Here is a 14160-nt window from a genome sequence, read left to right as displayed (position 1 = left end):
TATATATATAAATATATATATGTATATGTGTGTGTGTGTGTGTGTGTGTCTGCATGTGTGCTAATGCACAGTAACGAATTACAGTGCGTTGCGAACGAAGTGAAATCAATTACAGTTATGATACACTCCAGTGCTGGAGCGGAACACGCGGAGATAGGTAGCGGGGGGGGGGGATTCGTTGGATGGTGGCATGCCCTGCCCCTCTGTGGGGGAAAAGAATTGAGGACAAGATGTGTCTGTATATGAATGAGTACATGTGTATGCACATATATGAATGATTATAAATATGTTACACGTGCATTGTGTGTGTGTATGTGTGTGTGAGAGAGGGGGTTTCTGATATGTGCGTGTATGTATATATATATATATATATATATATATACACACACACACACACATATATGTACATATATGCATACACACACACACTCACACACATATTTACACACACACACACACACACATACATCTGTGCATGTGTGTATGTAAGGAAATGTATATACACGTATATCTGTATATATATATATATAAATACATACATATAGATGTATATGTATATATGTGTGCATGCATATATATATAGAGAGAGATTGATTGATAGATAGATAGATAGATCATATATATACATGCCTATATTCTTACACGAATGTGTATGTGTTCAAATAACTTTGTATGTATGTATATGTGTATGTATAAATATATATACATATATATATATATGCGTATGTATGTCTCTTCTATTTTTCAATTATTATAAATGTTCCACTGAGGAGGGAGCTGGTTTCCAACAAAGATACAAGGCTCCATCTTTGGGATGTAATCAACACAGACAAATTCAGATTTGGAACTTTAGAAAAGTTTTGCATATTTTCACTGTTCCACTCACAGATTTCTTATATATATACATGTACAGGGAGAGAGAGACAGAGAGACAGAGCTATGAATGAGTGGACAAACAAAAGAAAATGTAACTCAACACATTCAATTGGAGTCACATGTGTCATTTATGGAAACTGTTTCATATGAATGTAAGTTAAAGCTTCTCCAAACCACATGGCTTTAGTTTCAATCTGTATGCAGCACCCCAGCTGAGCAAAGTTTCATAAATGAATCTGGTAGATGGAAACTGAAAGAATCCTATCTCATATATAAATTGTGTTAAGTTTGTGCATAGGTGTGTGTGTGTATGTGTGTTCAAACAATGATATAATGTGTATATCCATTCATTTCGAATGGATATACACATTATATTTCAGATTACATATACAGTATTTTACGTAGGATATGGGCAGTTCCCATGAGCACAATCTTTTGAATATATGTACATGAGAACACTTCCAATCAATTAAGATCAGAAGCCATGAGAGCCACTGCTTGGTACTTCATCCAGGCATTTATTATTACTCTTTTACTCTTTTACTTGTTTCAGTCATTTGACTGTGGCCATGCTGGAGCACTGCCTTTTAGTCGAGCAAATCAATCCCAGGACTTATTCTTTGTAAGCCCAGTACTTATTCTATCGGTCCCCTTTTGCCGAACCGCTAAGTTACGGGGACCTAAACACACCAGCATTGGTTGTCAAGCGATGTTGGGGGGACAAACACGGACACACAAACAAATACACACACATACATACATATACATATATACAACGGGCTTCTTTCAGTTTCCGTCTACCAAATCCACTCACAAGGCTTTGGTCGGCCTGAGGCTACAGTAGAAGACACTTGCCCAGGGTGTTACGCAGTGGGACTGAACCCAGAACCATGTGGTTGGTAAGCAAGATACTTACCACACAGCCACTCCTGCGCCTATTATTTTATTATTATTATTATTAATATTATTATTATTTATTATTATTATTATTTATTATTATCATTATTATTATTATTAATCAGCAAAAAATTACAAAAATGACTCAGGGGTCAGGAGTTTCATGCATGGCACTTCTGAAAGAGATAAATGTTCGGCATTAAACTCTTGAGACCCTTGACACTGATTTCAGTAACCTCTTCTGATTAAAAGTGGAAAAAATCGTATGAAGTTCACAAACACACCTATGAATCCCGCCACACCACCACATACATAAAGTGTATATATTGGAACAACTTTCTATATAAAGATAAACAAAAATGTGTGTGTGTTGTTGACTAATTTTGACTGATTACTGATTCGAATCAGAAAACATTACTAATATAGTACCTTTTTGTAGAGGAGGAGACTTCAGAGCACCTACACAATCTTTTCTACTCTCGGCACAAGGCCCGAAATATGGAGGGAGGGGGCCAGTCGATTACATCAACCCCAGTATGCAACTGGTACTTAATTTATTGACCCTGAAAGGATAAAAGACAGTTGACCTCAGAAGGATTTGAACTCAGAACTTAAGGACAGGTGAAATACCGCTAAGCATTTTGCCTGGCGTGCTAACGTTGCTGCCAGTTCATGCCTTAGAACACCCATGGAATATCTGACCATACTATGAACCATAGACTATAGGCAACAATACATTATATTATAGGGAGAGACTTCAGAAGACCTGCAGTACCACTAACCACAAGCAACAGGCTACATGTTTGTGTGTCTGTGTTTGTCCCCCCCCCCCCAACATCGTTTGACAACTGATGCTGGTGTGTTTACGTCCCTGTCACTTAGTGGTTCGGCAAGAGAGACCGATAGAACAAGTACTAGGCTTACAAAGAATAAGTCCTGGGGTCGATTTGCTCGACTAAAGGTGGTGCTCCAGCATGGCTGCAGTCAAATGAGTGAAACAAATAAAAGAATAAAAGAAAAAAAAAGAATATACACACACACACATGCTTAACTTTCTTTTGGGCTTTCATTTATTAAACTGTGGCCATGTTGAGGTACTACCAAAATAATTTGCAATGGGACCGAATGTAGAGCCACAGGGGTTGCAAAACGAAATTCTTAAACACAGCCATTTTGAGTGTGTATGTATGTGCATGTATGTGTGTGTGTACGTGTATATATGTGTGTATGTTTACCCACTAATATGTGTGCGTGTGTATATGCATATATGTAGGTATGTATAGATGGATAATTAATGTATGTATGCTCACACCACTGTGAAATGGAATAACCAATATACATACATACATACACACACACACACAAATGCATCCAAATGTATTTCAAGTTAGGGCCTGACCTAAAAATTACATATTCCACTGTCAATCCCCCCTCCACCACCACCACCACCACCACAACCTGCTCTGCATTAAGGATGATCCACCCCCTACCATTTTCTTACCCCCACCAACTACCAGCTGCACCAACACCACGAAAGACCATCGACAACCACCACCACCACCACCACCACCACCACCACAACCAACACCACTATCATTATCATCGACACTGGCAGCAGCACCACCACTACCAACATCATGACCACCAACACACCCACTCCCAACACCAACACCAACACCACTGCCGCCACCACCACCACCACAAATGCTACTACCACTACTGAAGGCGGAAGTGTCAGTTCCGGTACTGTACTTTGAACATCATTGATGAAACAGCTCGGGATGTAGTACAGAAATGGGCTTCTGTAGCATGCAGCGGTGGTGGCGGTGGCAGTGGTGGTGGTTGTGGTGATGGTGGTAGGATCAGTTTGTTTTTGGTTTTTTGTAGTAGGGTGTTGTGTTGTTTTAAGGGTGGGAAATCTTGAGAAATAAAGGATGTCACCAAAGTTAGTTTGAATGTCAAAAGAAAGCACCACCATTCCAGCTGCCATCCTACTGCCACACTAGCTGCTATCTTACTGCAGCAGCAACTGTTTTCCTACTGCCAATCCAACTACCATCCCACTGCTATAACAACTACCTCCTACTGCTATATCAACCATTTGCCTGCTGCCACTCCAACTGCTATCCCACTGCAACACCAACTGCTATCCTATTGCCACACCAACTGCTATCTTACTGTCACTCCAACTGCCATCCCACTGCAACACCAACAGCTATCCTGCTGCCACACCATCTGCTATCCTACTGCCACTCCAGCTGCTATTCCACTGCAAGACCAACTGCTATCCCACTGCAACACCAACTGCTATCCTATTGCCACACCAACTGCTATCCTACTGCCACTCCAGCTGCTATTCCACTGCAACACCAACTGCTATTCCACTGCAACACCAACTGCTATTCCACTCCAACACTAACTGCTATTCCACTGCCACACCAACTGCTAACCTGCTGCCACTCCAGCTGCCAACACACATCAACTGTGTTCTTTCTGCCATCCTCTAGCTACATCAACTGCTTTCCAACTGCCAACCTAGCAATCAATCTACTACTACATCAACTGCTATCCTACTGTCACCTCAGCTGCTCTCTTACCACTACAACAACTGTTTCCCTGCTGTCGCACCAACCACTATCTTACTGCTACATCAACTGCAATTATACTGTCGCCCAAGCTATTTCCCCACTACCACATGAACTACAATCCTGCTGCCACCTCAGCTGCTACGCTCTACTACATCATCATCAACTGACCTATGCAAGCATGGAAAAGGTAGAGTGCAACATCAATGTTGATGATGATGATGAGGACAACAACGATGACGACGACAATGATGACAAACAATAATATAGCTTTCATTTTTACAACAGCATCCCTAATGGTTGCTCCCTAACCAACCACTACCCTAAGCAATGACAACAACAATGGCAGCAGTAAAACTCCATCTTGTTACCATTTATGGAGATCAGCAAGGTCTCTCAGCCAATTTTGATAATTTTGTGACAAAACCAAAAGGAAATAAGGGCTAAATTAACTCTTCAGCATTCAGATTACTTTGTCAAATGTAATCCTTATTTATTCACATAGTTTTGAATTAATCATGCATTGTCTCGTAGCTTCAAGATTTCAATGATGTGATTAATTATTTTTATAACGACATTGTAGAGTAGAGGCAAGAGGTTGGATATGTTGTTGTTGTTGGCACTCCGTCACTTACAACGTCGAGGGTTCCAGTTGATCCGATCAACGGAACAGCCTGCTCGTGAAATTAACGTGCAAGTGGCTGAGCACTCCACAGACACGTGTACCCTTAATGTAGTTCTCGGGGATATTCAGTGTGACACAGTGTGACAAGGCTGGCCCCTTTGAATTACAGGTACAACAGAAACAGGAAGAAAGATTGAGAGAAAGTTGTGGTGGAAGAGTACAGCAGGGTTCACCACCATCCCCTGCCCGAGCCTCATGGAGCTTTAAGTGTTTTCACTCAATAAACACTCACAACGCCCGGTCTGGGAATCGAAACTGCGATCCTATGACCGCGAGTCTGCTGCCCTAACCACTGGGCCATTGCGCCTCCACAGCTTAAACATATAACAGGTAGAATAATCGGATTGGATATGGCCAGTATAATCCTTTGGCATTCGGTTTACTCTTTCAAACGTGGAACTTATTTATTCACATTGTTTCGAATTAATCTTGGATTATCTTGTAGCTTTGAGGTTTCGATGATGTGATTGTTTATTTTTATATTGATTTTGTAGGGTAGATGTGAGGGGCCGAATATTTCGATAATGTGATTGTTTATAGAACAACATTGTGGAGTAGGTGTGAGAAGATGGATCTGGCCAGTTTGAGCATAAAACAGGTAGAAAACATTTAGGCCGGATACGACCAGTTTAAATACTGAAAGGTGACGGAAGCAAACTGGAACTTACCTTGACGGTGAATTCGGTATGGAACTATCATAATAACCCTGGTATTGAAAGAGACTATCATTTTGGTACCTTGACGACTGTGGAGATGACGTTGGTCCAGGCTGGGAAATAGGGAGCTGAGGTGCATGCGGCTCCTTTCTCGAATGACGTGCCATTGGCGACAAGTGCCTCCCAATGTCAAGTGTTGGTCGCCAATGTTGGTGGTCAGTGATGCTGCTGCTGCTGTTGTTGTTTGGACAGCTAGCGGGCAAGCAGGGTTCCTCAATATGTTTGCCATGTCCTTCTAACGTATATAACTGCTGCAGAGATGTGCTTTCTGTCTCTGGGAAGCTTTGCTGCTTCACTAGAGGCGACGCCTGGGGGCAGTGGACGCTGGATCTGTATCCGTAGTACGAGGCATCGCATGATAATGCCCGGCTGTAACCGTTGTAGCTTTTTTTTATATCAAATGCTGCTCCGCTCAGCGGCCTCTGGCCCTTAGTCTTCGGAGAGCTCTCCCTCCGCCGTGGGTTATACGGATGGACTGACTCTCGGAGAGGAACGTGGCAACTTGAAGACGTGTGATCACCATCGTCCGTCGACGATAAATTCTGCAGCGACGATCGCTGTATACTAGATTTACTGTGTCCATTTCTATCAATTGGTAGGGCTGGAAGGGGTCTGTTTTGGATGCTGGACAGTTTCGGCTGCAGAAAAAAAAAAAAAGAGAAGAAAATTTATTTCAGTTAAATAACAACAAAAACATTAAAATTAATGAAAACTTGTATTTTTTTACCTTTCTGGCTTAGTCTAATGGGTTGCGACCACACTGGGGCATTGTTTTGAAGGGTTTAGCTGAACAAATTGACCCCAGTAGTTATTTTTTTAATTTTTTATTATTTTTTTTTAAGCTTGGTACTTATTCTATTTGTCTCTTTTGGTGAACTGCTATGTTACAGGGACATAAACAAACCAACACTGGGCTGTCAAGTGGTATTCCCTCAAATAATGTAGCTGAGAAGAACACTGCAAAGCGTGTGATCTTGAGTACACTGTGTCTCTAGAAATAAAATAATTGGAAGGCTATGGCTGGAACACCTTTGATCATAAGGTCTGTTGGGTTAGAGACGACTAAGGGCTAAATACCAACACCAAACACGAACCCAGCACATGACCTTCAAGAAATAACAGACAAATGTCACTCAAATCACATCCAGGCTTCCATGCACTATGTCGGCAGAAATAAGACGAGACAGTCATGGCTGGAATGCATCTGATCATAATTCTGTCAGATCAAGGCTAAGACTGACCTGGGGCTAAACGACAACAACCACTTGACAAAATGCATTGTGGCAGGATTCTACGCTGATTTTTTTTTTTTTTTTGCAGATTTGAGAAGCAAGTAAATAATTTGAAGTTTCTACCCAAGGATAAGAACTGTAAGTTCTGACTTTGGCTAACAAGTGCTTATATAACCAACATAACCAACATATGTGCAATGTATACAACAGGCAGAGACACATTTATTTACTCAATAAATCAACTGTGTTTTCCAAAATGCAAGTCTTATTTTTCAGACCAAAAAACTTACACCCAAAAATAAAAGTAGGTTGACCAATTCACCAAGGCAACTTTGGAAGGCCAAAAACTCCATGTGAAATGCAGCAGGAGTTGGAAAGATAGTGATGATGTTTGAATGTTTATGCTACATGTTTACACTGTACACTACGTCAACTTGCATACCGGAAAATACAGTACATGTATTTTACAAATGTATTACACACAACAGATGTTATACCAAACAGATGTACAATGAATTTAAAAACAGGCGTAAGGTAATACATACAAAACACTATGCAATGCATTAGAAAGATATACAACCAAAACAATAGTTGTGCTACATGCATAATAGATGAATAACATGGAAAATGCATGCACAGTATATACAACAGGTGTAAACGATAAACAAATGTACAACATATACAACGGATATACAGTATATGGAATGATGCATAATATAAACTGATATATAATATAATGTAATAGGTGCAACAGACTTATATTATAAATATATATATATACACACATGTGAAACACACAGAAAATGTTAAGAGCATATACATGACAAATGTTAAAAATACATGACAGTATGCAAAAGATACACAACAGATGTAAAATACACAACAGATGTGAAATGCACACCACAGATGCTAAATGCACACAACCGATGTAAGATAAATGCAACAGATGGTACACGCCCAGTGCAGAAGTAAAACATACAAAAACAGATGCTAAACACACACAACAAATGTTAGACGTACATAACAGACGTAGAATGCACACAACAGATGTAAAATGTACACAACAAATCCTAAACACACAAAAGATACTAGACACACATAACATGTAAAATGTATACACACCAGATCTTAAAACACACACAACAGAATTAAAACAAGCATAACAGATGTAGAATGTACATAGCTGGTGCTAAACACACACAACAGATGTAAAGCAGATAATAAAAGATGCTAAAAACACATAGCAGGAATGCAACATGCACATCATACGTACAATGTGCACAACATATATACACCACATAAACCACTTGTGTAACACACAACAGATGTGAAGATGTAAAACAGATGAAAATTAGATGAAAGCACTTCAAAGAGAACAACCAGCAGTCTGTGAGATGGTAATAATGATTTCTCAAAGACGCATAGCCACACACTTCGGGGTGGAGTGGGGGGAGTGTACAGTAAATTTTGTCGAGCCCCAGTATATTACAGGTACTTATTTTATTGATCACAGAATGATGAAATGTAATAAAAATCAACCTAGACAGGAATTGAAACAATATGGGGCCATGCTGGGGGCACCACTATGAAGGGTTTACTCAAACAAATTGACCCCAATATTTATTTGCTTTTTTTAGTCTGGTCTATCAGCTTGTCTTGCTGAACCACTAGGTTATAGGGATGCAAACAAACCAACACAGCAGTGGGGGTGGGGAACAAATACAGACTATGCTAAGCTTCCACACAGTTTCTGTCTGCCTACCAAATTTATTCACAAGACACTGGTTGGCTCTGAACTATAGTAGAAGACACCAGCCTGAAATGCTGTGAAGTGAGACTGAACCTGAAACCACATGGTTGGGAAGGAACCTTCTTAACCACACTACCATGCCCGCATCTAAAAAAAAAAAACTATGATAGCCCTCAGTGAAAACTGAACTCACAACTCCTGGTTTAAAATCCAGTACTCTAACCGCTGAGCTATGGAGGCTTACAAGGATAATTTCTTAATGATTCCTTACATAGGCACAAGTCCAGGAATTCAGAGCAAAGAGATGGTTGATTACATTGGCTTGAGAAGGACGAAAGGTAAATTTGCCCTCCACAAGGTTTGAACCTAGAATATAAAACACCAAGACTAACAACTGAATTCTGCCAACTCATCACATTAATAATAATAATAATAATAATAATAATAATAATAATAATAATAATAATAATAATAATAATATGCCCTGATGCAGTACCAGGCAGTGGCTCTCATGGCTTCTGATCTTAACTGATTGGAAGTGTTATCATGTACATTGTTTTGGCTTGGTATAAAAAGATGGATTACAGCAAATATTCTGCTCAATACCACAGATTTGCTGGTCAGTTGTTTGACCTTAACCAATTGAGCATGTCCCTTGGTGGCTGATGATATGTGCATCTCTGATCACGAGCAGAAGTAGTGGGGGAGCATCATAGCCATGTGTTGAGAGGAATTCTTTGGGGTTTGAATAATTCACACTTGGAAGCATAGGTGTTTCATTCGACAACCCTTATTTGAGGACCTTTTGAACAAGATGGGCAATGCAAACAGAAAAAAATTCTAACTGAGCCCTGCCTGTGAGGTCATGCGCTGTTTATCTTGATATGAGATCACTACGTTGCACATGTAAGGCTGTGATGCATGTGCCTGGTGTATCTTTATCACACGGGTAGTGATGACGGGTATACTGGACTTTGTATATTTGTACCCCAGTGTCACTTTGATGGAAAGTGCTGCTCTCTCACTCAATAATAATAATGATAATAATAATAATAATAATAATCCTTTCTACTAAAGGAACAAGGTCTGAAATTTGGGGGAAGGGGACAAGTCAAATACACTGATACCAGTGTTTCTCTGGTACTTAATTTATCGACCCCGAAAGGATGAAAGGCAAAGTCGACCTCGGTGGAATTTGAACTCAGAACGTAGCAACAGGCGAAATACTGCTCAGCCTTTCGTCCTGCATGCCAGCCTGCAGCTTTGCTCAATAATAATAATAATAATAATAATTATAATAATAACAATATTGGTACTGTCAAAGGCACAAGGGCTGGTATTTTGTGGGAGGGGGACAAGTCAAATACATCGACCCCAGTGCTCAGCTGGTACTCATCTCACTGACACCTACCCACCACTAACCAAAAATTAAAAAAAAACATGAAAGGCAAAGGCAACCTCTTAAGGATTTAGTCCTAGATACACTATGCCTGAACGTGTTTGATCGTAGGTCAGCCGAGAATATTGCAGCGGCATAGGTCAAGGGAGATAACTCTAATCAGAAAACGCCATTCAAAAGAGAATTATGACAATGTAGCGTTATACAGGCTTCAGGAAAAAACATCAACATCACAACTTCTCAACCATCTTAGACTATACGACAGTAATAAAATTCTGAGGCTGTGATTATGTGTGTGTGTGTGTGTGTGTGTGTGTGTGTGTGGAACCAATAGTGAGAGATTGTCAATCTGGGCGAAATACTTCATAAACTCTCTGTTTTCACACCAGGCTAACAATATTCTTTTCTACTCTAGGCACAAGGTTCGAAATTTTGGAGGAGGATTAGATCGACCCCAGTACGCAACTGGTACTTAATTTATCAACCCCGAAAGGATGAAAGGCAAAGTCGACCTCGGCGGAATTTGAATTCAGAACGTAAAGACAGATGAAATACCGCTAAGCATTTCGCCCGGTGTTCTAACCTTTCTGCCAGCTCGCCACCTTACAATTAGTGAAGAACTCCAGGTAATCTTTTGGTAGGTTCCAAAGTTATGCTTCATCACGATTCTATATATTAAGTCTGTGGATGGGCTCCAGACAAAACGGTTTTTACAGGGTGATATACAAGAAACAAGTTTAAAACAATGGTTATTACACATTATTCCTTTATTAGAGCAATTTTGGCACATTTTGCTCTAATAAAGAAATTATATGTAATGACCATTATTTCCAACTTGTCACTTATATATACGAGTATGTGTGTCTATGTATATATACATATGTATGCATACATACATATATATGTATGTATGTGTATATATATATATATGTGAGTGTGTGTGTATGTGTATATATATATATATATATATATATATAAACGTATGTATGTACACATACACACATATATATATATAAATGTATGTACATATATATACATATATAAATGTATGTATATATATACATATATAAATGTATGTATATATATACATATATAAATGTATATATATATATACATATATAAATGTATATATATACATATATAAATGTATATATATATACATATATAAATGTATATATATATACATATATAAATGTATATATATATACATATATAAATGTATTTATATACATATATAAATGCATTTATATACATATATAAATGTATTTATGTACATATATAAATGTATTTATATACATATATAAATGCATATATATATATATATATATATATATATATGTATGTATGTATGTATGTATTATATGTGGAGGCTCGTGGTTGGAGAAGCGCGGCTGGAGGAGAGCGGTTGGAGGATCGCGGTTTTGATTCCCAGACCGAGCGTTGTGTGTATTTATTGAGCAAAAACACCTAAAGCTCCACAACTCTCCAGCAGGGGGGTGAGGGTGGCGACCCCTGTTGTACTCTTTCGCCCCAACTTTCTCTCACTCTTTCTTCCTGTTTCCTGAGTAACGCTGCGATGGATTGGCGTCCCGTCCAGCTAGGGAGGAACACATAAGCCATAGAAACCGGGAAACTGGACCCATGAGCTTGGCTAGGCTTTAAAAGGGCGAATAAAAAATATATATATTATACATATATATATATGTATAAATGTATGCATCTATATATATATATATATATATATATATATATATATATATATATATATATATATATATATATATATATATATATATATATATATATATATACATATTATACATATATATATATATATGTATAAATGTATGTATATATATATACATATATATATTATACATATGTATAAATGTATGTATGTATATATATATATATAAATGTATGTGTGTGTGTGTGTATATATATATATATATATGCTGTAAAGATTAGTTTACAAACTGGAGAGATTATAAATCTCATTATAGACATTTAGGCATTTAATTAAGGAGATCAAAAAAATTGCGAAGCTGTGTCAATCATTCCTAAATCAATAATTCATCTGAAAACAGTCAGACATTTAAATGTCACAGAATTTGGGTGATGTCATGAAAACAGTGTGTGTGTGTGTGTGTGTGTGTGTGTGTGTGTGTGTAACCATGGAAACTAGAACATTGGAACAGTCCTGAGATATTTCATATTTGCTCCTGGGTTTAGCTGTAGGAATGAAGTTCACCAAATATGAAAATGGCTGTGGTTGTTGGATGCCCCAAAATGCCCTTCCCCCCTTAAATAATTCATTAAATATGTTTGTGTATGTATAAGTGTCTGTGAGTGAGTGAGTGAGTGTGTGTGTGTGTGTGTGTGTGTATGGGAGTATACGTGTGTATATTTTGAGGGATAGGAGCATGCATGGCTATGTGTGTAGCTGAGATATATGCTAACATCTATGTGTGCTTTAGAAATACCTGATTGTGATTATATATCACATTTACTCATTTCCTTGTTCCAGTCATTTGACTGCGACCATGCTGGAGCACTGCCTTTTAGTCAAACAAACTGACCTCAGGACTTATTCTTTGTAAGCCTAGTACTTATTTCTATCAGTCTCTCTTGCTGAACCGCTAAGTCATGGGGATGCAAACACACCAACATCGGCTGTCAAGCGACGATGGGGTGACAAGCACAGACACACACAAACACAAATATATACATGTGTATATATATATATATATATATATATATATATATATATACGATGGGCTTCTTTCAGTTTCTGCCCACTCATAAGGCTTTGATCACCCCGAGGCTATAGTAGAAGACACGTACCCAGGTGCCATGCAGTGGAGCTGAACCCGGAACCATGTGGTTGGGAAGCAAGCTTCTTAGCACACAACCATGCCTGTGCCTATATATATATATATATATATATATATATATATATATATATATAACATGCCTGTGTCTCATGGCTATGAGGAAATATTACATAAGTTGGAAACAGATGAGAGTCGGAGGCAGGAAAGGCATCTGGCCAGAGAAGATCTGCCACAAGGTCCACCTGACCCATGCAAGCATGGATAAGTGGATATTTCATGATGGTAGTCACAACATACACACACACAGAAGGAGTTACGACCCTTTATGTCAAACGTGTACTCGGCTATTTGATAAACGAAGTTCAATAAATTAAGTCCCTAAGTACTGCTGTTGATATAATTGACTGAAAAAAACAATCTTGAAGGTGGGGGATCCAGCAAGGCAGGAGTACAGAGATGAAAACTAGTAAAAGGATATGTAACATTCACTCATTCGTTTAACATCTTTTTTCCCCGGCAAGCACAAAATTTGGACACAGGTTTATTGGAAGCAGGATTTTACAGTTGGCTGCCCTTCCTGCTAGCAACCCTAACCTCCCACTATGTGGCAGTTTGGGCAAGTGTCTTCTATTCTATTCCCCAGGCCAACTAATGAATTCGAAGTGGATTTAGTAGGTGGTAACATGCTATGGGTGTATATAGTGAATATCTAAAGACGAATGTAATGTAATAAATATCAGGTGTATATATTTACTATGTACAAACCTGAATGTTATGTAATACATACAAAGTATTTATATAGTAAATATACCCAACTAAATGCTATATAGTATATAACGTGTGCAAATAGGAAATAAACAAATATGAATGCTATACAATATATATATATAGGTAAATTGAAATTTAGAGGTAATACTTGACAATTGTAAGCACCTGTGTGTTCCAGCTAGTGGTTGCGGTGAAAGAATAAATTGTAAATCCCAAAAATAACAATAAAACTACAAAGGATTCCGCGGTACACGTGTTTCAAGCTTTATATGTGTATAATATAATAGGTGTATAATATAATATGTGTATAATTTACAATGTAAAGCTATCCTCAGCCGCAAAATTATTTCTCTCCCCAGGAAATTATACCACCTCGAGAAATAATTTTGCGGCTGAGGATAGCTTTACATTGTAAATT

At 38.3% G+C, this 14160-nt stretch overlaps 1 protein-coding gene across 5 annotated transcripts in view; it reads right to left on the bottom strand.

Moving 5' to 3' along the window:
* LOC106883979 (uncharacterized) overlaps positions 1-14160 on the bottom strand; it is a 130492-nt gene that overhangs the window by 16721 nt on the left and 99611 nt on the right. For all 5 annotated transcript variants that reach the window (XM_052976942.1, XM_052976943.1, XM_052976945.1 and 2 more), the window contains one exon: positions 5712-6397. In XM_052976942.1, coding sequence (XP_052832902.1) covers positions 5712-6397 — 686 coding nt within the window. The remainder of the gene's footprint in view (positions 1-5711; positions 6398-14160) is intronic.

The sequence above is a fragment of the Octopus bimaculoides genome, chromosome 26 (assembly GCF_001194135.2).
Source record: "Octopus bimaculoides isolate UCB-OBI-ISO-001 chromosome 26, ASM119413v2, whole genome shotgun sequence".
NCBI classification, from domain to species: domain Eukaryota; kingdom Metazoa; phylum Mollusca; class Cephalopoda; order Octopoda; family Octopodidae; genus Octopus; species Octopus bimaculoides.
Note: the sequence above shows the minus strand (reverse complement) of the source record. Positions and strands in the feature narration are given on the sequence as shown.